Source organism: Oryzias melastigma, linkage group LG5 (assembly GCF_002922805.2).
Source record: "Oryzias melastigma strain HK-1 linkage group LG5, ASM292280v2, whole genome shotgun sequence".
Taxonomy (NCBI): Eukaryota; Metazoa; Chordata; class Actinopteri; order Beloniformes; family Adrianichthyidae; genus Oryzias; species Oryzias melastigma.
The window spans coordinates 11,959,486-11,982,500 of NC_050516.1; the positions used below are offsets into that span (position 1 = coordinate 11,959,486).

Consider the following 23,015-nt stretch of genomic DNA (forward strand, 5'->3'; position numbering starts at 1 on the left):
TTAAATTCAGTTCTTTTAATTTTATTTTAATGATCACACATTTGCTATTTCTTCTGATTTTATTTTAATGTTTTATGTAAAGCACTTTGAATTGTCTCTGTACATGAAATGTGTTATACAAATAAACTTGCCTTGCCTTTTAGGCCGTTAGTTAGTTGACAAACCATTCATCTGATCTTTTTATTTTTGTACTCTCTCGTTTTTATATTTTCTAAAACTACAACCACTTTCCGCATTTCATGTCTAAATTGCTGAAATAAATCTGAAACAAATATCAAGTTTACCAAGACCTCAATTTCACAATATTCTGCTATTTAACCTTTTTCTAGAATTTCATTCATTTCTTCTGTCCCCTGCTGTAATAAGAGCATACAGTTCATGTAACGCTCAATTTAAAAGACATTATATTACTAAAATAATAATGTTGATCTAGTTTTTATGACAAGTGGTGTCATTAAATAAAAAAAATCCTTTTATACTCAATTTTATGTTTATAATTTCATAAATGTATTACTTTAGATCACTTTGTAATCTATTTACTTTTATCAATTTCAAACAAAAAACAAAACATTTCTAAGTTTTATATTCCTAAACAGTAACGTGGACCTTAGAAGACCAGCTCTCTGTGAAACTCTGTCTTAATGTCTCCATCCATAGAGACTTTGTTATTGTATTTATTTTATTGTATTTATTTATTTTACATTTTTGATCTAAATCTGGTTTGTTTTTTTTTTTAAAACATTCAGATGTTGTTAACCGCTCTTCCGCTCATGTGTCAGAGACAAAGTTCAGCACAAACAGCTTTCACTTACGAGGAAAGGTAAGAGATCCACGACAGCCAGGAAATCCTCTTAGATTTATTTTATTCACATTTTAACACGGATTTAAGTTAACTTGGTTTAACCTGGTGTTTTTAAACGGGTAAAGAAAGTTTGATCCAGTAAAGAACATTTATTTCTGTCACACTGCCTTTCTTATGTGCTCTAAATTAATTTATATTTTTCAGAAACCATGTCGTTTGATTTTAAATAACTATGGTTTAAAACATTTTTGTCTTATTTCACAGAAAGAAGACAAAAAATGTGGAGGGGGGGAAAGAAAATGAAAGCAGACGACAATCGAGCAGGTTCTCCGTCTGACACTGAACTCTCGGTGAGTAAAAGATACAATTTCTGATGTTTTTTTCCTAAAGTGATTTTTTTCTATGAATACTATGTTATTTGTGTTTAGGATTTAATTTTTAAACGTCCTTAATGGTTGTTGTTGTTGTGGAGTTTTATCTGTTTCATGGATGAAACAGCGACATCTAGTGACAGCTTGAAAAACTGCAGCCTCGGTTTTTAATTGGTTTCAGTTTTGATATTATTGAGTTATGATTGAAAAAAAATGTACGATTATAATATTTTCAAAAGGGCTTGTTAATAATAACATATAAGTAACAGATCAATTTCGTTATGACTTATGTACTAAATGTTTTCTAGGACAAAGAGGGAAAACTCATTCTGGTGTTAAAGTGGTCTGATTCAGTGAAAAGAGACCCACACCATCTGGAGAAATCTATTAAACCATGGTTAAAAAAAGAGAAACAAGACTTAAAGTGGTCAGTTATCAAGATCCTGGAGGACAACAATGCTCTGATAAAGTTTAAACCCCACACAGGTGTAGTAAACCTTTTTCTTATTGTAATCATTTTAGTTGGAACACAGTTCATTGTTTTAATCTTTACTTTCTTTCTAAATTCTAATAATAAAATAAATGTTTAGAGGTTCTTCTTTTTGTTTGTTATTTTTAACATCAAATTTTCTTCCTTTTTCTTTTTAGCTGCAGATATTTTTCAGAGATTATGTGGTAAAAAACTGCATCTTCCCGGTATGAAACCAGTCACTGTAGAGTCAGTCATTCTGGACTCACCAAAGCTCAACACTCAAACATCAGATGATGCTTCCATGACATCTACTCCATCTACATCTGTATGTTCTAAAATACACGGAAGCCCTTGCAAACAACAGCTTTAACTTAAATAATAATATGACTTTTAATTTTGTTTTAGGACAAAGAACGGACGAGCGGTCAGAGTGATAAAGATCACAGCCCAGAACAAGTTGATCACAGAGCTGCAAAATCCTCAGATTCCCAGAAAGGTAAGAGGTCTACGACAGCATAGAAATCCTCTTTGATTTAGGAGTGAGTTAATGTAGATGTCAACTTAAAGTTTCAGTTTAATTCTTTGTTTTTACTAATAGTTGAGCAAAGGGGAACAAAAAACAATTATTTCTGTCTCCTTGTCTTTTGTTTTGTAGCTGATGTTCAAATGTTTTTACCTTATTTTGAAGGAAGTCAATTAAAACTGGCAACAAACAGAGAAGAACGTAGAGCAGATGACGATCCAGCAGCTTCTCTGTCTGAACTCTCGGTGAGTTAAAGACAAATTTACTGCAGTTATATTTTCACTGTGCTTTATGTTTTGTAAGAACTTTCCCATCTCTGTTTGGGATATAAGTTTTAAACATTATTCATCATTATTGTTACAGAGTTTCATCTGTTTCATGGATGAAACAGCATCAAGCAACACATAGAAAAACTGCTTAAAAAGTGGAGAAAAAAAAAGTTTCCATCACACATTTATTTCCTTAATCGTCTTTTATCTGTATATTTTCTAGGATGACACAGAAAAAGATGGAAAACTCATAACTCTGGAGTTAACGTGGTCTAAACCAGCAAAAAAGCCCAAAAAATATTTACAGAAAGCCCTTATAGAATGGTTACAAAACAAAAATAAAGACATAAAGTGCTCAGTTGTCCAATTCCAGAAGGTCAATAATGCTGTGATAAAGATTGAACCCTCTACAGGTACAGTATACATCTCTTGTTATAATCATTTTAGTTATAACCCATGTAGATGTTTTAATCCTTTCTTTATTTCTAAAACAAATATTAAATAAAAAAAATGATTTAACAACCTGGATTTATTTCTTTCATTTGTTTATCATCAAATTTTCTGCTTTTACTGTTAAGCTGCAGAGATTCTTCTGGAATTATCTGGTGAAATTCTGACTCTTAAAGACGATACAAAAGTCACTGTTGAGTCAGTCGTTCTGGACTCATCAAAGATGAAGACTCAGACAGCAGATGATTCTTCCATGACTTCTACTCCATCTACATCTGATGTATGTTCTGAAATACCCATAAGCATTAGAATACTCTAGTTTTAATTAAATAAAGTAAAATGAGTTTAAATGTTATTTTTAGGTCAAAGGACAGATGAGCGATCAGAGTGATCAAGTTTCAATCCCAAAACAAACTTCTAGTGATGCCAGAGAGAAGTCCAAAGATAAAGCTGACAAACCCACTGTGAGTAGCTTGAAATAATCAATTAAAAAAATACTGTATAAATGTACAGCAAATATGACCTAATTGTAGTATTATAGTGTTTTGAACTTAAGGACTTGGAAATATCTATGAAAATAATCTGGTTTGTTTTTGCCAAAATGTCACATTCTGTTGTTTTTTTCTCAGGAATCATCAAACGGCTGTAATTCTGACCAAACCAGTCATTTAAATAAAGTTCATCACACTGTGACATCTTCAGGTATTGAAGACGCTAAAACATCTTTGATTTACTTTATTCAGGAGTGAACAATGATATCACACAAATATCAATTTAAAGCTTCAGTTTTACTTTGGGTTTCTAAAAAAAAAACAAAGCTTTGATTCAGTAAAGAATAACATTTTTTCTGTTTGTTTGTTAAACTGTTATTTAAAATGTTTTTGTCTCATTTTGAAGAGCGAAAACCAAAAATAGTCAAATACAGAAATGAATCTAAAGCAAACAACAATCCAGGAGGTTCTCTGTCTAACGCCGAACTCTCTGTGAGTTAAAGACTAATTTAGTGCTGTTATATTTTCACTCTATTTTATTGTATAGCATACAGTAATATTAATGTAAATAATATAAAATGAGTTTTCATTTCATTTCAGGCTGAAGGAGAGATGAACAATCAGAGAAATCAACATTCTGTCTCAACACAAACTCTTTGTGAACTGAAGTCCAATGATGATCAAAGCAGACAGAGAAACGTTGATGCTACATCTTCAGGGACTCAGAAAGGTTAGAAATCTACGCTGGCCTGTAAATCCTCTAGAACGGTGATTTGACACAAATATTGGCTTAAAGTTTTGGTTTAACTTGGAGTTTAAAAAAATGTTTTATTCAGTATAATAACATTTACTTATGTCACATTTTCTGTCTTTTGTTATGTGGCTCTAGAGTGATTCATATTTTTCCAAATTTTTTCCAAAAACATGTCATACGATTATAAATATTAAAATGTTTTCAATCTATTTTGAAGGAAATAAAGGACAAATGTCAAATAAAGGAGGAGAAACAGAACCAGATAAGAATCCAGCAAGTTCTGTTTCCAACCCTGAAGTCTCAGTGAGTTAAAGACGAATTTCTGCTGTTTTATTTTCACCCTGATTATTTTCTGCAAGAACAATATTATCTGGGTTTATTTTGATTGTTAATCTAGAAATTTAAGGTGTTCCATAAATAAAACAGCAACATTTGGTGATTTATTTAAAAACCAAACAGTTTAATTATAATTGGACAGATTTCAGGTTTGTCCCTAATGAGTTATGACTTTAAGAACAAATAAATGTTTAATGAACAGAAAAAAATAACATATGTGAAAATGAATTTTGAAAAGTAAAGATTGTTGTTACATCTCTACATTACTCATTTTTAACAGCATGTTTTCTAGGTTACAGCAGAAAACGATGAAGTTCCAATAACTTTGGTGTTAAAGTGGTCCAAACAATCTGAAAAACAGCAAACATATCTACAGAAATCTCTACAAACTTGGTTCAACAAAAACAGAAACAAAGACTTAACCTGTGCAGTAAACAAAATCCTTGAAAGCAAGAATGCTCTGATAAAGATTTCACCCCCTCCAGGTAGAGTATACCTCTTATTTATGTTGTAATAATTTTAGTTGAATACTTTAGTTGAATAATATGTAATTGATTTGATCTTAATTTTATTTTAATAATAATACTAAAATCATAATTTTGGGGCTCCTTAGGGTTCTCCTTTTTCTCTTTCTCTCCTTTGTTTTAACATCAAATGTTTCTATTTTTCTTTTTAAGGTTTGGATATTGTTCAGAAATTATCTGGTGAAATTCTGACTCTTAAAGACGGTTCTACAGTCACTGTAGAGTCAGTCATTCTGGACTCATCAAAGCTGAAGACTCAGACAGCAGATGATGCTTCCACCACTTCTACTGCATCTACATCTGATGTATGTTCTGAAATATACATGTACTAACATTTAACAGCTTTAACTTAAATAAAGTTAAATTAGTTTTAACTTTATTTTAGGACAAAGGACAGATAAACATTCAGAATGAACAAAGTTTCATTCAAGAACAAAGTTCTAGGGATGACAAGAAGAACCTTAAAGATTGAGCTGTTTCTGAAAAAGACTCTGTAAGAACCTTAATATAATTATTTATTAAATTAAATTATAAATGTACAGTACACCTTATTAAATAGTGGTGCTTAAGTGATTTGAACTTTAAACAGACCACCACATTTTGAAGGTTTCTCCTCATTATATAAATATCTATGGAAGGTTGGTTACCTGTGTAAATGATCTTGTTTGTTTTTGCATAAATGAAACATTCTGGTGTTTTTTCAGATATTATCAAACAGATGGACTTCTGTCCAAACCAGTCAGAGAGACAAAGTTTATCACAGAGCTGCAACATCTTCAGATTTCAGCAAAGGTAAGAATTCCTCAGCAGACGCAAATCATTTGATTCACTTCATTTCTCTTCATTTGACAAACATCCACTTAGACCTCTGGTCTAACTTGAACTTGGTGTTGAATTAAAAAGGTGCAAAGGTGTGACCCAGTTAAGTTTTACATTTATCTCTGTCTCACTCTCTTTCACTAGGTGGCTCTAGATTAATTTTTTTAAGAAACATCATGTTTGACTTCAAAATATTGTTGCTTTAATTGTTTTTGTCATCTTGAAGGAACTAAAGAAAACATGTGGACAAACAGAGAAGCAGCTAAAGCGGATCACATTCCAGCATTTTCTCTGTCTAACACTGAACTCTCTGTGAGTTACAGACACATTTACTGCCATTTTATTTTTATTGCAGTTTATATTGTGAGAGAAATGTTATTCGTGTTTAGGATTTCATTTTTAAACGACAGTCCTCAATTTTGTTATGAAGTTTCATCTGTTTCATGGATAAAAAGAGACATCTTGAGAAGCATTTAAAAACTGCTTCATCAGAGCTAAACTGTTTTTGACTGAGTTTGACTTTAAGAATAATAAATGTTATCAAAATCAAAAGTGTATGTTTACATATGAGAATAATACATTACCAAAATATGAAATATATGTTATAACATAGAATATATTTTTTTAATTGCATGTTTTCTAGCATAAAACAGCAAAAGCTGAAGCACCAATAACCTTGGTGTTAAAGTGGTCCAATCAACCTAGAAAACCAAGAACATATCTAGAGAAATCTCTACAATCTTGGTTCAACAAAAGAGAAAAAAGCTTAAACTGTTCAGTGGTCAGAATCCTTGAAGACAAGAATGCTCTGTTGAAGATTGAACCCGTTCCAGGTGGAGTATACCTCTTTTTGAGTTATAATTGTTTTAGTTAATGCGTATATGCTTGTTTCAATCATCACATTGTTTTGTCAATATTTTTTAACATTATTATAAATAATGATAATAACAATAATTTTAATAAGAATAATAAAAGTTGTCTAAAGACTCTACCTCTTCTTTTTGTTAACAGCATTTTGTTCTGTTTCTTTTTAAGTTGCAGAGATTGTTCTGAAATTATCTGGTGAAAAATTGACTCTTCAAGACGGTACAGCAGTCACTGTGGAGTCAGTCATTCTAGACTCACTAAAGATGAAGACTCAGACAGCAGATGATGCTTCCAGGACTTCTACTTCATCTACATCTGATGTATGTTCTGACATACACATGTACTAACATTTAATACTTTTAACTTAAATATGGTAAAACTAGTTTTAATTTTATTTCAGAACAAAGGACAGGTGAGCGGTCAGAGTGATCAAGCTTCTGTCACAAAACAAACTTCTTGTTATGATAAAAATAGGTCTGAAGATGGAGTTGGTCCTGACACTGTGAGTATCTTTAAATTATGATTTAGAAAATGATATTATTACTGCACAATACACACTATAAAACAGTGGTGTAACAAATTTATTTTTGTTTAGATTTCAAGACAGAAGAGAAGCCAGAATGACCCGGATTCTGCAGAAGAAATCTCTCCTGAAAAGCAAATAAGACAGAATCAGGAAGATTCTGCTTCTCTCCCGGTGAATCTCTTCTGGTATCTGAGCAGACTCTACAAGGATGAAATCAAGAGCATAGAAGAAGAGAATGGATGTGAAATGGATGCAGCTGTTAAAGTCACATTTAAAGGTGGAAGTCAGGACAAAGCTCTCTCTGAATTTGCAAACCTCGTCCAGAAATGCTTTAATGAATCCAGAGAGTCAGTTGTTCCTGTCCAGGATGTAAGTCCAGAACGGTGCAGTGAGGTGTTCAAGCTCATCCAGAAAGAAGAGAAAAAAGCTCTGCTCACTCTGACTCCTAAAGAAATAACTGTATGTGGACCAGACAGCGACCAGTTAAAGAGAGTTCTTGAAAGAAATGAAAAACCTGAACTGCTGCATGACGACACCCCCATGAAGATAAAAATGACCATCAAAGATCCTCTCAGTGATGCAGGAATAACGATGGAGGAGAGTTCCTGGAGGAAATTAAATGTTGGTCATTATGACAAAATAAGAAAGATTAAAGAAAAGTTTGATGTGGACTTTAGAGAGTTCAGGATGGATGGAGGTAAAGTTCAGGTGAAAGCTTCTTACAACAATCCTGAAGGAAACCCCAGCATGGAGATTCATGCTGTCAGAGCTCTTCTTCGTCTTTACCAGAAAAGTGTCACATCATGTCTGAACTACAAGAACCTTCAAGGAGCCTCTGGAATCAGTCATCAGCCAAAAATCCTTGAAGACAAGCCAGAAAAGAGATCAACCACTGAAGGAGGAGCCACAGGAGGAGACAGCACAGAGGAAAACTGTCCCATCTGTTTTTCTCCGTTTACTGATAAGGAAAGTCTGAGCTGCAAACACGAGTTTTGTAAGTTATGCCTGCAGGAAGCAGAGAAGAGCAGTGGACCCATCTGTCCTGTCTGCAGAAAAGTCTTTGGTATCATTCAGGGAGATCAGCCGGATGGAACCATGACGTGGACAAAGAGTTCTGTTGAAGTTCCTGGTTTTCCACACTGTGGAACCATCACCATCACCTACAGTATTCCAAGTGGAAGACAGACGGTACAATTCTCTCTAAAAGGACTTTTTCACAGCTTATTTATTGTGGTTAACATTTTTTTACATTCCTCTTGATAGGAAAAACATCCCAAACCTGGACACTTCTATACTGGTACAAGTAGAACAGCATATCTTCCAGACAACAAAGAGGGTAATGAAGTCCTGATGCTGTTGAAGAAAGCCTTTGATCAGAAGCTGATCTTCACCATCGGGGCTTCAAGAACTACTGGCTGTGAAGACCAGGTGACCTGGAATGACATTCATCATAAAACAAGCTTGTATGGAGGACCAGGCTGGTAAAGTTAATCAATTCTACTGTTCAGCTTCAGCGTTAGTTCTCCTTAAGTGTTTTACTTGTTCATCTTGAATCTTTTCTTTCACAGTTATGGATATCCTGACCCGAACTACCTGAGCAGAGTGAGGGAGGAGCTAAAGGCCAAAGGCATTGAGTGAATGTGACGCCAGGAGATTTCATCATTAAATCAGAGTGATTTTAAAGAATTATACAAAGAAAAAGAAATGAACTTTTAAAGATGAATGTGTTTCATTTTTTTTTCCAATTTAAGGAATCCTCTCAGATAACGTTTGATTGCTCCACAGTGCAAATGATTCATAAGTTTTAATGGAACATATACTGGTGATTTGTTTTTCTTTCTTTTTTTGTGTGATTGAACTTTAAATGAAAATACATCTTGATAAACCTTCAGTGATCTGGTTTGATGTTTGCCTAATAAACTATAAAGTGAAGCAACACGACTGTCAGTGTATTTTTTCATGTTTTTGTGGAACAAACAAAACACGGCTGGCTGTATTCTGTACAATTTAAAAATTTTATTTATACCAACATTTGTGACTTAGTTTGTAAAGTACTCCAGCAAAAATTAAAAGTATTCTCTTTCCAGAAGAAAGTCTGACCGCCATGCATTGTGTACTAGAAAAGCTATGTCATTTTTTCCCCCATTAAAAATAAATTGACTAATAAAAGAAGAAAATCTGAAAAAAATGCATGTATGATTCAGCAAAAACTGCTTTAGGTAAAGTGATTGTACTTCTCTCTAAATTAAAGATGAAACGAACACAACAGCGTAGAATAACACTTGACTGGTAAGCAAATAAAAAGGCATCGTTACACAGACAGTCGTGGTACAAACATGCAATAAAACGGCTGAGACATTTCTGACAGAAGCAGCATTTTGGGACGGAGGCTGAGCGTAAGGAAGTGTCGGCGCGACCGGAATGGTAGCAGCAGCAGCAGCAGCAGCAGGCCACGGAGAATAAAGAGCTCAAAAGGAGCTGCTGAGGACGGAATGGAAATAATGCACTTTAATGACTGAGTCGTTACAAAACTGTGAACGTACAGACTTCCACTCGTTAAAGGCAGAAAGATAAAACTATTCACAAAACCAGATGGATGTTATCTGGTCCGTACTTGACTGGAGAAGTATAAGACAAAACTAAATGCTGTCCTTCTTTGTTTTTATTTATGATTTTAGAGAAGACACCATCGTCAAAGTCTTGCAGATTTGGCCATTGCAGCTCCGTCTTCACGTCCTACATTTCCATCCATGGAATGCTTTAACCAACTTCTCTCATCTCCAGCTGCTGTTGTAATTTCACCACATTTTCGGATAAAAAGTTCAAACTACACAGTCAAATGTGACATTCTGTGCAAGGAAGACAACACAATCGCTTCATGGAGATTGTTCTCTGAGAAAATGCTCTGGTTTCCATCTGGCGTTTGACATGTGCTATACATAAAGACGACCACAAACTTGCCTCACACAATCTTGCCGGGGAAACCCAGCAGGACGACAAATGTACCGATTTAGAAAGCTTTGAGTTTTGCCTTTCCCACTCAAAGTCGACACAAACAACAAACAGTTGGCACTGGTGAAATGGAACGGATTTTTCTTTTTCTCTTCTATACAATTCATACAAAAATAATAAAAAAGAAAACGAATCGCTCCAAAACCAAAGCTTCTTTTCTTCTGATTTACTTGTTTCCATGTCATTTTGTACAGAGGTAGTGGCTATTTAGGTAAAGGGTAAGGGACAGAGTGTAAATGAAAAATCTCTCATAGAAAATGCTATTCATTTTTGACCAGAGGAATCTTCTAAAGAACTATAATACTGCAATCACATACAAAAGTAGTCCTTCATTTTTGTACATTTTATACAGTGTTCACACTTTTAGCAATTTTCTTTCACACTTTTTATTGATTTTTTTTGTCGTTTCGGTTTTCTTCAAAAGGCAAAAAGAAGGGTGGGCTTGAAAACAAAATATTCTGCTGTGTGTCTAAGCCAGCGGGTCAACAAGCCGCTCCTCGTCTCCTCGCGACAGCAGCTCCTTCTTCTCGTCTGTGCTGGCCAGCGAGTTGCGACTGTTGTGAGCTCCCATGTATAGTGTAGCATACACCGGGTTTGTAAAGTTGGTGGGCTAAGAATGCAAAAACGACAACAAAGATGTGTTAAAAAATGGAGGAGTAAATGGAAAATATGCATGCTTGGTGTTTGTTTCTACCTTATCAGGGTCCAGAGTAAAGTCAGCATCGAGCAGCTCCCCGGCGTCGTCGTCCGGTTCGCCCTCGTAGATCTTGTAAGCGGGATTGCCGATCTCAACGTTCATGGCCCCGTTGGTCATCCTCTGGTGCTGGAAGCCTTTGGCTCTGCAGCAAAAACAGAGGCACTCCAGTCGGACTCTTTTCGTCTGACATGATGGCGCAGGCGACTCGAAGGTGCAAGCAGGGACAAAACCACATCACGAAGGGAGGGAGGAGGCGCTACACATGACCATCGCCTCCGTCTGGGCTGAGCCACAACAGACACAAACCCAGCGTTCATGTAGTCCAGACCCAACGGGGCAGGAAGCAGGACTGTTGCACCGCATGCACTAATAATAGAGATTCTTTTGTTTTTTTTTCAATCTGAGTTTGCTGTTGGACTCTCCGAATCTCCCTTTGAGGACGTATCGCTGTACGATAGGATGGACAACAATGACACACCTAAAGCAGATACTTGGACAGATCTATTCAATGCACGGCTTCAATAGATCTGCTCAGGAGCTGATCTAGAAACTGTAAAGGAGGGATGACCCACAGCTCCCAGAGACACCAGGAGAAAATGGAGCAAACACTGAGCACAGAACCACACACTGCACAGCATCCAAGACTCATGATCGAGAGGAGAGAGGCCACCGGAGTGAGAAACTGAGCGACAAGATGGAGGACAAAAACGTAACCCTGCAACTATTACCGCAGGCGTCTGGAGCCGGTTTTTCCAGGCCGGCTAGACCTGAGAAGCAGAAGAAATGGCATTACAGAGAGGAGAGAAAAAGTGAAAACTGACAGGAGGAGGAGGAAGAGAGGAAAGCAGGGCTAAATCAGAGATATGACAGGCTGTCACTCACCCCCTCATCCGTCTTCTGTACCACAGCAGAGCTCCCACACCCAGGAGAACCAGCAGCAGCAGGATCAACACTGTCACCACAATGGAGGCTGTGCCTGCACACACCCAGGACAACAACCACGGTTAGGAATGATTCAATTACAATTTTGTTTTGTTTTATGTCAATAATAACTGACGTCCACTTGAGCTTGAGCCGTCACTGCTGCTGGCCACGGACTCACATCGATACCCGGACCAGCCAGGCGAGCATCTTCACATGGAAGGGAAGGACGCAATTAGATTCTCTGCAGCAGATATTAACACTGCAAACATGGAGAGATAAGCCCCGCCCCTTACCTGCATTCTGGTAGGCGAGTAATGGGGTTCATAAAACACTGGCCATTGGCGCAGTATCCATTTGTTTCACAAGTGTAACAGCTTGGCTGGATTCTGCCGTTTTTGCACCTGTGAAAAACCAGACGTAAGCATCAATATCAAATGTTTGACGACCACATTAGTGAGGTGTCTCAGTAAGGATGCCTACCGGCAGGTGACCTCCCCTGTGGAAGAAACTCCATCGCTGGGGATGCAGGTGCCGTCTCGACAATAGTGACACCTGTCGATCTCGCATGTGCTGCCGGTGAACTGCGGAGGACAGCGGCACACCTTGGAGCCGTTATCCCTCTGCAGACACGTTCCTTTGTTCAGGCAGTAGCCTTCACAGCTTCCTGCTCACAGAGACACACAACAAATATGTCACGCCACTTCCTTTCAAAACGGTTTTTCAAGGTTTGACACAAAGGGAAACTCACTGTACTGGCACTGGTCACCCAGGAAGTCTGCAGGGCAATGACAGGTTGGCTGGTTTCCTGGACTGACTGTGCAATTGCCTCCATTCTTACAGTTATCTCGACATGTATGCAGGTTGCATTTTGGCCCCGTGAAGCCGATCCGGCATCGGCAGGTAGGGAAGCCTGTAGAGGAATGAACATCAGTGAGAGAAGAAGGGACGATAAGGGAAAAAGCATTTGCTCGGGGGACTGGGGGATTTGGACTCAGACACAAAAATACTTTTGGTAACTTCAGTTATTTCCACTCAGTTTAATTTCTGGATTTGAGGGAAGTTTTATTTTGGAGGACTACTGGATTCTGTGCACCTGGCAGTGGTCCCCATCCCCCAGGCCTCAGACCGGGGGATGGGTTGGTACCAGATCACAGACAAATACTTTTGGTAACTTGGAAAACTACTTTTGGAAAGCTTCTGGATTCTGTCTATCTGATCCAAGAGGATCGGGTTGTTGACATCAGCGTCCAGAACTAGAAATCCTCGACTGAAGCTGGAAGTACCCCATATTACTTGAAAAAACTTTTGACCCAAAAAGTTACAATTGTTCACCTTTTAAGCTTTAAAAAAACACATTGTCGACAGTTCTGAACACTTTACACTTTACCCAAATGTATACTGGTCCATCTGCGGGGCATCTCTGTTGCATAGGGTGGGGAGTCCAGTAAGTTTATGACTCTGCTAAATCTCTGGTCCATCCCCCCCTCCCCTCTGGCCCCCACAGGACTGATTTGTCCTGTTATCCCCATGTCCCCCCTCTTTGCTCATCCAAAATATTTTTCTTGTAAAAGGCAATTTTTTGTACGTCCATGTTTTTGTACTTCCAAAATTAAACTTGCCGGTGTTATCTGCTGTGTTAACAGCCATTATCGAGGGGCACATCTCGTTAAAACTAAAATACAATTTCATATAAAGATCACAGAGGGTTAATCAAGTGAATTCAAAATAAAATATATCAAAATCTATCCGTACTTAGAAAGTTTGTTTTTTTTTAAACTTGGAGCTATTTTCAGTTCTCGATTTTTTCTGCCACAACAGCCAATGTACTAGAAATAGAACTACTCCGTAAAGCTTGTGTTTCAGTTCCGTTTTTTCTGTCAAAGCAACACAGAAGCAAACAGACCAGTGTAAACCAACCCTTTAGGTTTAGGGTAAGTTGTTTAATTTCCAATTCTGGCCGATGATGTCAGGTGCCATTTTGTCAGCAGCCAGGTTCCTCTGACCACGTCTGTCTATGATTGACATGGTGATTACATTTGCTACCTTTTTAAAGCAGCTGCTCCAACTGGTAAAAAAAAAATCCAAAGCTAACCAAATTTATAAAAAACCTTTTCAAAACCAGATACAATCTAAACAGTAGGAGGAAAAATGAAGTTACCTGTGGGAGAGGGCGTGCACGTTCCACCATTCTTGCAGTAGTCCATGCAATGATCGATCTCACATCGCTCGCCTCCAAAGTTGGGCTGGCAGCGACACTTTGGTTGTTTGTGGGCATTAAGAAAACAGCTGCCGCCGTTCATGCACTGGACTGTGCAAGGGCCGCTGGGAGGAGCTGTGGGAAACAAAGTCTCTCAGTCACTCTGCAGGACCGAGTCTTTGTCTGAAATGAACTCCAGTCTCTGCATGTTCACTCACAGATTGGAGATAACGTGGGTGTAGGCAGCTCCACACATGTGCCGTTGTCCAGCGTGCGTCCGTTGGGACAGGTGCAGACCGGTCCACTGGGGCTCAGCAGACAAAGCCACTCGCATTTCTTCCTGTCACAGGGGTTTGTCACTGACAGAGAGAAAACCAAGATTACTGTTAGGAAGGAGTTTCCACTCTTTTAACCTTTGATTTTTTTGTCTCTTACCTTCAGGTTGTTTATAACGGTTGTATAACACTAAACTCGTGGCATGGTTCAGTCCAGTCGTCAGGTCTTCTACTTGGCCTTTACCAAATTTGTTGACTCGGAAGACGTGGTTGTTGATGTAGGTGACGCCGTAGATATAGTCCTCAAAGACATCAATGCTGAAGGGGTGATGAAGGTCTGCACAGAAAGCCATAAAACACCAGTTAAGGTCTGACCGATGTGTACTAATAGTTCCCGCCTCAGGAAGACTTTATGTGTCACTCAACTGTTTTTAACACCGTTTACAGCCACGACCGCATCGCTGCCGTTCAGCCTGACACTGCAGATCAAGGAGAGCTTAGCATCGGCCCAGTACAGACGCTCATTGAAATAGTCCACCGCCAGACCTGCAGCAGCAGACAACATGAGTTATGGAATGCTTAGAGTAAGTTATAATAATCAAACAAGCTGAGGTATGTCTTACCAGTCGGCCACTGTATGTTCTTATCAATCAGGGTCTCCCTCATGGTGCCATCCATAGCGGCTGTTTCGATCTTGGGGTGGTTACCCCAATCCGTCCAGTACATTTTCCTAAAAAAGAAGTCTTTATTTCTAAATGCCTTTGCTTTGATTTTATTTCAGTTTCCTTGACTTGTGCTTCTTTTCCAAATTCCTCCAAACTCGCTCTCACTCACCCTCTCTGGGGATCCACCACAATAGAGTGTGGCTCATCAATCATGCCGGAGATTAGGGTTTTGCGATGGTGTCCGCCGTTCATCTGAGCGACCTCAATCACGTCTCTGCCAGAGTCCGTCCAGTACAGGTTTCCTGCCACCCAGTCCACAGCAATGCCACGAGGCATCTTCAAATCAGGAATCTAAGGAGATGTAGAAAAAAGATTTGATCAATAATCCCACTTGGCTATGCTTACTGTCATGTACAAAAGGATGACGACAAACTCACATCCAGATTGGTGACCCTGGTGTCACTTTGGCGCCTGTTCCGGTTGCTGTTTTGGGAGGAGGTGGAGGATGAAGGCAAATCATAGGAAGAAATGCGCCTCGTGTGCCAGTTGGTCCAGTAGATGCGATTGGTCTTTACATGGAGGTCCATGGCATCAATGCGCACGTTGGCATCGCCCTGGAAGATCTGCTCGTAGCGCCAGTTTGACACGGACGGGTCCAGGCTGCGGATTTCGTTGTCATCGGCGATGTACAAATGTTTCTGAGCTGGAGATGACAGGAAATGATGCTTACAGCATGTGATACTGTGGTGCCTCTTTTATCATGGGAGTAACATTCTAAAGATAATCTGCGATAGGTGATTCAGCAAAGTAGTTTATTTTTTAGAATAAGTCTATATTTATTTATGTATTTAATTTACACTTGATTAAATTGAAAAAACAAGCTTTCATCATCATTTAAAATGAACCAATATCGACTATGAATCATATCGTAAACCACAAATTATGATATGTGTTAAACCGATTTAATCCTGAATTCCTTTTGCATGCACAGCAGGGTCAGGTTGACTCACAGTCCGTCTTGCAGGTGTGGTTGTGCTTGCTGAAGGGCTTGTGGCAGGTGCACATGTAGGAACCCTTGGTGTTGTTGCAGATGTGGGAGCATACTCCAAACTGCTGACACTCGTTCTTATCTGCATCCCAAAACACATAGCGGCAGATCGTAAAGATTTAAAGAACTTTAGAGGAAAACAGGAGAGAAGAGAAAGTCGCACCTTCGCATCGGTTCTTCCCGCTGGACTGGAAGCCGGGTTTGCAGGAGCAGAAGGAGTCGGAGCCATTCACCACGCAGTGCGCTTCGTCTCCATCGCCGCACTGCGTCTTGTTGCTGCGGCAGTCGTTCAGAACTGTGTCTGCAGACAGATGGCCGTCACTCTGACAGCCCCCTCAGAAACACATGAGTGGTTTAATGGACAGAGCAGCATACCCGTCTTTTGACAGTTGATTTCATCCGAGCCGTAGTCGTCGCAGTCATTGAAGTAGTTGCAGCGCAGAGCAGAGCTGATGCAGCGACCGCTGGAGCACCGGAACTCGTTCTTCTGACAGACCGGTGTGGGGCTGGCTGCTGCTGGGAGAGAACAGGGAAGGGTTACACCAGGGGTCTGTAAAACATTTTGCACTTCACTTGAATGTTCCTGTTTGAAACAGGAAGTCTTTTATTTTGAAAGAAAATCAAATGAGCTTCTATCAAAAGAAAAGAACAACTCTGAGAAATTTTCAATTTATCATTATATTTATGTATTTATTTGCGCCCTAAAAAACAACAATGCAATGATGCAAAGTAGTATAACATTTCTCTAAAAGGTTTTTTTTTTAAAAAGGATTTGCGGTTCCTATTAGGTTTTGATCAGTTCCAAACAGGCCCAAATGGCTCTTTTACTGGCAAATATGGCAGATCTCTGGGTTAGACCATCACAGGGGACTGAGACCTACAACTGAAGGAGAATAAACACTTTTTCCTTTATTGTTCTTTAGGAATGTGTTTAAAACAACTGAAATGATCTTCACATGGAAAATGTTGAACTAATTGATCAAATCCATGAAGCCGTATAGCTTTGCAGTGGCTCATTGGATTTTTAAGGCACATAAATCCATATTGTTAAATTATAGTGCAATACCTAATTATTTAGAATCACATTTCTGTTTTGTTTGGTTTTAATCACTAGTTTTCATATCTAAAGATAGTTTTAGAAAGATCTTTATTTAGCAAACAAAAAAAAACAAAACTATTTCACCTTAATACAAATAACAGTTTTCATGGCTCCTACACTTGCTTTTATCAGTGTTCTTGTTTTACTATGTGACTTATTTTACTATTTTCCTTTTAAATTGTTTCTAATTGTTCTTTCAATTTATTTGAGATTTCCTGTTCAGTGCCTTGTTTTTCTGCAGTCATGTTAAGACGCCATATTAATGAATACTCACGGCAGTTGATTTCGTCGCTGTTGTCCCCGCAGTTGTTGACACCGTCACAGCGTTTGGTTAAAGGCAGACACACCCGGTCATTGTGACAGCGGAACTGCCTTGTGGGGGGGCACTGGAATTTAACTAAAGGACCGAGAGGATCATTAAGGAAGGAGCAGGACACAACATTAGGAAAAGGTACGAAGATGTTTCTAGTTTTTCTCACCACACTCCTCGGGGTTCTCGTCAGAGTTGTCCCCACAGTCGTCTTCTCCGTCACACCTCCAGCCGAGGGGCTTACAAAGAGTGTTGTTGCACTGGAACTCATCATGGGGGCAGTGTCTGTCCACTAAATTACAGGAACAGGAGGCGTTAGATCTACAGCTGTACTCCGTTGGGAGCAAAAGAGTTGGTTATTAGATCTTCTCACTGCCGTTGTCACATCTCTCCTCGTCGCTGCCGTCAATGCAGTCGGCATCGGCATCGCAGCGCCAGCGGATGGGGATGCAGTGGCCGTTTTTGCACTGGAACTCATCGCCCGCACATTTCACATCACAGCCATTCTATGATTTAAAAAAAAAACAGGATTTTCATCTGTGAGCCTCCCTGGTGTCTGATTCAGACGCAGGAAGTTGAGTTGTTTGAGCGATACCTCGTCAGAACCATCCGCACAATCGTGGTCACCATCGCACTTCCAGCGGCCAGCAATGCAGCGGCCGTTGGTGCAGGCAAACTCGCTCTCTGAGCACTTTCGAGGCACTGAGAACAGAAAACCGTGAGCTCAGAGACGTGGCTGAAGATTAAAAAATAGAGAAAGCAGAGGGAAAGAGCAGGAAGAGATGCAAGGAAAGCAACACGGAGGATAAAGTGGAGAAAAAACAGGTGCTACTGTGGAAAAGAAAAGAAAAGAAACAGATAAATCACACTAGGCAGGATTTGAATGGGAACTGGGGACTATACACTCCGCATGGAGGAGATTGGTAGGATTAGAAAAAGGAGGACAAAGCTTGCAGAAGAGGTTAGGGGAGCAAGAAGACTGGACAAGTCGGGGTGAACTGAACCACCTACCTCTGACCCACTGTAACCAGGCAGTGTGAAATGCAAAACAGACACGAGATGATGTGAGATGTGCAAATGGAACTGATTAGATGAAAAGGAATCAAATCTCTAGTGCAAACATGAACGAGTGGAAGGTGGTGCTTACAAATGTGGCACTAAACCGTAGAGCTGGGAATCTCAGGGTAACTCATGATACGAAGCCATTCACGACACATGACTCACAATACCGACAGTATCTCAGTGCAATAATTAATATATTACCTTGGTAATCTATAAAATATATATATATACCTATTTGAAAAATAAATATATTATTTTATTTTTGCCAAAACTTTTTTTTAGAACAATTTAAAACACAATATGTTCATTTAACACCCTTTACAACATGAAAAAATATCAATTATACAATGATTGTATATATTTTAAGGTAACTAATAAACAAGGCTTCAATTCAAAACTAAAATGCAGAGAATATCAACTGGTCTACTCATTTCAAAGAACAATAAATGTGGAAAAAATGAGGCGTCCCCCTCTTCCTTTTCCGCACTGAGACGCCGAGACTTTACCTGTGTCACTTTACCTGTTTTAAGTTTTAAGTCTTTAGTTTGTGGTTAACAACAAAAACAGTAGAAGAAAACACTCCACGAAAGTCTATTTTTTATTTTTTAGTGGATCTATGCTCTTTGAACCTTTTAATTCATCTCATGCACCCGCCCCTTCCCCTTTATTTCCCCCAAACCCCAAAACAAACATGTTGATTGACAGAACCCAGGGCTGCCGCGTGTTTCTGCACGGTGCGTTCACTGAACTCCGGACAGCAGCAGCAAAACAAAGCAGTTTATCAGAAAACATTTGGAATGAACTGATCCATATATCATTTATTGATTTAATAGTGTCGGCATTTTTTCTGAAAAACTGCTTTGTTTTGCTGCAGATTGTATAAAAATGTTAAAGCATGGTAGTGGACTGAGTTGGGCTGAGTGGCTGCTTGGTTCCACTAATATCCAGAGTTCATTGAACGCACCATGCACAGATTCTCGTCGGCCTGAGTTCTGTCAATCAACCCGTTTGTTCTGAGGTTTAAGGGAAACAAAAGGAAGGCTGGTGCAAGAGATGGAATTAAGGCCTTCGAGGAGCGTAGATCCACAAATAAAATAAAAAATAGTCTAAAAAACAACTTTTATAGAGTGTTCTTCTGCTGTTTTTGTTGTTAACCACAAAATAAAGAGACTTAAAACAGGTAATGTCTCGGAATCTCAGTGTGGCAGAGAGAGGGGGACGCTTCATTATTGATTATTTTGTTATCACGAAAACACCAAGTTTGTTTTCTCGAGAAAAAGAGCTTTGAGAAACAAACTTTAATCTCCTTATCACTAGAAAACAATAAAATAAATAAATAAAAGTAGGTCAGGCCGTTTTTGGCTTCCGTACATTATTAATGATCAGTCTGTTGATATTATATGATCATTGTTTTTTTACAGTGCTGGTATTTATTTCACCCTCCTTTTATAAAAATTTCCTGCACTTTTCTTTGATAATCAACACTTTAGTCATGTGTTCCACGTGTGTACCGCTAGCATAAACACCAGTTGGATCAATAACGCCGCTAAACGTCTCAATTGGACGGTCGGACGCTGCACACCTCTCTGCTAGAATCTCGTGTATTTTAGTGCAGTGTTTGGACAGGTTACTGTTGTTATCGCCATTACAATCCATGCTTTTGCTACATTTGAAACAGCATGCACCATTTGTGTCTACTTTAGATAAATATAGTGCGTTTTCATCTGTCAGCAGAGTATGTGGTGAGAGCGCACGAGGAGCCCCTCCCCTTCCTACTGCATGCAGAAAAGCAGAAAAGAAAGTGCACTCCGGGTTCGTGCTGTACCTGCTTTTAGACATTTAGGTTAAAAACGTATTGCTCCTGTAAAAATTGATGAAGGTTTCGCTACCTATCCTCACATTTCACTGTCAAGCTCACAAAAAGCGCCCCCTGGTGGACTTATTTTCTATTCTTTTAAAAAACGATAAAGGATAAGAGAGGACCAATAATCGTTGGTGAGTTGAAATATCGTGAAAGTTCGCCTGACCGATGTTTTGTCCCACCTCTACTAAACAGTGTTTTTAAAGTGTGATCAGAAGCTGTGACATCACGTGGACAGACAACACAGAGGAGACCTACTGCATCCGTCCTCGTCAGAGTTGTCCCCGCAGTCGTTGTCGTAGTCACACTGCCAGCGGCCGGGAACACAGCGGTTGTTTTTACACCGGAACTGGTAAGGCTCACAGGTCCGCTCGTCTGCACAGTAGGAGGAGAGTCACACTGCAGTCCAAACATCCTCTTCTTTTACAACCCTTTTCCACCAAAAAGGTGGAACTCTAAGAACTTCTTCTAAAGGTAGACTTTGTCTAAAGGCCCCTTCAAATTTATTACCAAGTCCAGTTTTGGAAAAAAATGGGTTTCTCCTCAAACCAAGTTTGCTTCTATGCTTTAAAAATTGTTTTATCTTGTTGTTGCTTTTCTTTTACCATTATATCGATCTCAGCTGTAAAAGTCTCACTGTGGTCATCTTTTCAAAAGCGCTGTTTTTTTTTAAATCATTATGCTATTTTTTATTTTAAAAAAATCTGTCATTTTCTAGGACATAGTTTCTGCAGAGCAGCAATAGTTTGTTTAAAATTTGTCCCCCTTTCCTTCCTCTTTGTGGAGCAGAGAAGGGAGGCTTTTGGCCCACCCAGCACATTTTCTACGCCACAAATAACCTTTCAAACTGCATGTTTTTTATCTGCTCCTGATTCACAAAAATTTAATAAAAAAAAAAAAAACAGAAATTTGATTTCAAGTGTAATTTTCTTAATATAAATCCTCCGTCATGAACTTGTTAAAACATGATTTTCATCAGAGTGGGTCTTTAAAGATTTGGTGCCTGTAAGAACCTGCTTTGACAAACTAAGGAACCGCTGCTAAGTCAGGATCTGGATCCAGACTACAACTGGACCCTGATTGGTGGAGAAGGAGCCCTTCAGAAACCCTTCTTACCACACTCCTCCTTTGGTTCATCGGAGGCGTCCCCACAGTCTGCCTCGCCGTCACATTTCCAGAGGGCAGGAATGCAGCGGCCGGAGTCTTTACAGCGGAATTCATCCACGCCACAAGTCATCTGAGCTGCAATGTGGAGAATTGAACGGATTAGACCTGAGTTCAGGTTTTATCAACACATCTGATCAAATCCAGACATCCTCATGCAGGAAAATAAACTTCTATTGTCTCTAAAGCAGACATGCGGTTTGGCGTGGCGCTGAAAATGCTGGTCTTACTGCAGTTGGCGGGCTCGTCCGATCCGTCCACACAGTCATTGTCCCGGTCACACACCCAAACCCGCGGGATGCAGCGCTTACTGATGGCACACTTGAACTGGTTAGGGGCACATGTGACTTCAGCTGCAAGAGAAGTGCAAAACAGATAACATCATTTACTTCACAATCATAAACTTCTCATGAGAGAAAGAGTTCAGATTTGTTTATGAAGTCTGTGTGGAGAGTGAACATACTCACAAATATCAATATATAATTACATTAAAAACATGAAACTCTGCTTTAAGAAACACAAAATTGGAAAGAAGTTTGTTCTTTAGAATGTGAGACACATGAGGAGCACACGGTGACCAGTGATATGTTTCATAAGAGGAGGCAAAACTAAATACATTTTGGCTGTGTATTACTGCCAAATAACAAATGAATTGAATCAAAAGAAAATGTTTCCTGATTGAATATGATATATAACTCATGAAAGTTAATTGACAAATGTTGATTTATTTGACAATATTCCATCCTAAAACCAACTTTATTTGGTTGTATAAAGCAAATTTAAGATTATATTTAAGAATTTAAGAATTATATTTAAAAATAATGAATTCTTCCAAATAAACATTCGTAGAAAACAAGTTTTTTAATTGATCAACACAGAAAACTGCTGTAGAAGACAGTCAAATAATGGATTTGATTAATTAATTTTTTTATTAAAGATCAATCCGACTAATCCATTTGTTGAACCCACTCTTAAAACAGACAGATTGTAACAAATAAGATGTACAATCAACTACAGATTATATTTAAAATACTTTTTTAAATTAAAGTTTGTTTGTTAAACACAGTTTAGCCTTCTGATCTGCACTCGCATAAACTTAAATGTTTAAAAGCAGATATTTGCCAGCTCAGTGGCCTTGTGGTAGAGAGTCCGTCCTGAGAAAGTTGTGAGTTCAATTCCACGACCAAGTCATCCCAAAGACTCTAAAAAGGGACCAGATGCCTCCCTGCTTGACACTCAGCATTAAGGGTTTAAGCTGGGAGATAAAACCAAATGGTTCCAGAGTGCGGCTGCATCTGGAGCTCACCACTCCCCCAGGGGATGGGTCAAACAAATGACTCTCATCTAAATGCGTGACAATTAATGGGTGTTAAACTTTAAAGCTTTAGTTCAGGGGTCTCAAACTCGCAGCCCGCGGGCCATTTGCGGCCCGCAGGATGATGATTTGCGGCCCGCGTCTTCATATGAAAGATTACTGTTAGTGCGGCCCGCAAGGCT

The 23,015-nt window shown here is 38.9% G+C and overlaps 3 protein-coding genes and 1 long non-coding RNA gene across 6 annotated transcripts in view; 3 read left to right on the forward strand and 1 right to left on the reverse strand.

Moving 5' to 3' along the window:
- Nucleotides 1–3,636, forward strand: part of LOC118598728 — a 7,487-nt gene extending 3,851 nt beyond the window's left edge. Inside the window, exons 7-9 of the mRNA XM_036211761.1 lie at nucleotides 3,016–3,167; nucleotides 3,250–3,351; nucleotides 3,517–3,636. Of these exons, the coding sequence (XP_036067654.1) occupies nucleotides 3,016–3,167; nucleotides 3,250–3,351; nucleotides 3,517–3,636 (374 nt within the window). The remainder of the gene's footprint in view (nucleotides 1–3,015; nucleotides 3,168–3,249; nucleotides 3,352–3,516) is intronic.
- LOC112145304 lies at nucleotides 1,090–1,932 on the forward strand. Its single transcript, XR_002919051.2, has 3 exons — nucleotides 1,090–1,152; nucleotides 1,482–1,659; nucleotides 1,822–1,932. It is a non-coding gene; the product is annotated as an uncharacterized LOC112145304 (long non-coding RNA).
- A 1,140-nt stretch (nucleotides 3,637–4,776) lies between the features above and the next one.
- On the forward strand, nucleotides 4,777–9,136 carry LOC112145299. The gene is made up of 10 exons (XM_024270449.2): nucleotides 4,777–4,953; nucleotides 5,146–5,297; nucleotides 5,697–5,784; nucleotides 6,038–6,123; nucleotides 6,455–6,644; nucleotides 6,847–6,998; nucleotides 7,079–7,180; nucleotides 7,274–8,392; nucleotides 8,468–8,685; nucleotides 8,773–9,136. Exons 4-10 carry the CDS (start codon nucleotides 6,052–6,054, stop codon nucleotides 8,840–8,842), a joined length of 1,923 nt encoding a protein of 640 aa, XP_024126217.2. The 5' UTR covers nucleotides 4,777–4,953; nucleotides 5,146–5,297; nucleotides 5,697–5,784; nucleotides 6,038–6,051; the 3' UTR covers nucleotides 8,843–9,136.
- A 64-nt stretch (nucleotides 9,137–9,200) lies between these two features.
- LOC112145296 (low-density lipoprotein receptor-related protein 1) overlaps nucleotides 9,201–23,015 on the reverse strand; it is a 137,746-nt gene continuing 123,931 nt past the window's right edge. The window contains exons 66-90 of one of the 3 annotated variants that reach the window (XM_036211862.1): nucleotides 21,749–21,871; nucleotides 21,471–21,596; nucleotides 20,613–20,729; nucleotides 18,027–18,133; nucleotides 17,808–17,937; nucleotides 17,601–17,723; nucleotides 17,396–17,518; nucleotides 16,398–16,535; nucleotides 16,186–16,323; nucleotides 15,985–16,104; nucleotides 15,412–15,677; nucleotides 15,144–15,325; nucleotides 14,933–15,039; nucleotides 14,736–14,855; nucleotides 14,470–14,646; nucleotides 14,253–14,393; nucleotides 13,996–14,169; nucleotides 12,586–12,747; nucleotides 12,318–12,501; nucleotides 12,131–12,238; nucleotides 11,971–12,044; nucleotides 11,796–11,889; nucleotides 11,642–11,680; nucleotides 10,911–11,055; nucleotides 9,201–10,826 (exon numbers count right to left, since the gene is read on the reverse strand). In XM_036211862.1, the coding sequence (XP_036067755.1) occupies nucleotides 10,686–10,826; nucleotides 10,911–11,055; nucleotides 11,642–11,680; nucleotides 11,796–11,889; nucleotides 11,971–12,044; nucleotides 12,131–12,238; nucleotides 12,318–12,501; nucleotides 12,586–12,747; nucleotides 13,996–14,169; nucleotides 14,253–14,393; nucleotides 14,470–14,646; nucleotides 14,736–14,855; nucleotides 14,933–15,039; nucleotides 15,144–15,325; nucleotides 15,412–15,677; nucleotides 15,985–16,104; nucleotides 16,186–16,323; nucleotides 16,398–16,535; nucleotides 17,396–17,518; nucleotides 17,601–17,723; nucleotides 17,808–17,937; nucleotides 18,027–18,133; nucleotides 20,613–20,729; nucleotides 21,471–21,596; nucleotides 21,749–21,871 (3,359 nt within the window). In that variant the 3' untranslated portion in view covers nucleotides 9,201–10,685. Of the gene's footprint in view, nucleotides 10,827–10,910; nucleotides 11,056–11,641; nucleotides 11,681–11,795; nucleotides 11,890–11,970; nucleotides 12,045–12,130; nucleotides 12,239–12,317; nucleotides 12,502–12,585; nucleotides 12,748–13,995; nucleotides 14,170–14,252; nucleotides 14,394–14,469; nucleotides 14,647–14,735; nucleotides 14,856–14,932; nucleotides 15,040–15,143; nucleotides 15,326–15,411; nucleotides 15,678–15,984; nucleotides 16,105–16,185; nucleotides 16,324–16,397; nucleotides 16,536–17,395; nucleotides 17,519–17,600; nucleotides 17,724–17,804; nucleotides 17,938–18,026; nucleotides 18,134–20,612; nucleotides 20,730–21,470; nucleotides 21,597–21,748; nucleotides 21,872–23,015 lie in introns of all 3 variants that reach the window. The other 2 variants (XM_024270442.2, XM_024270443.2) reach the window with 2 other exon arrangements.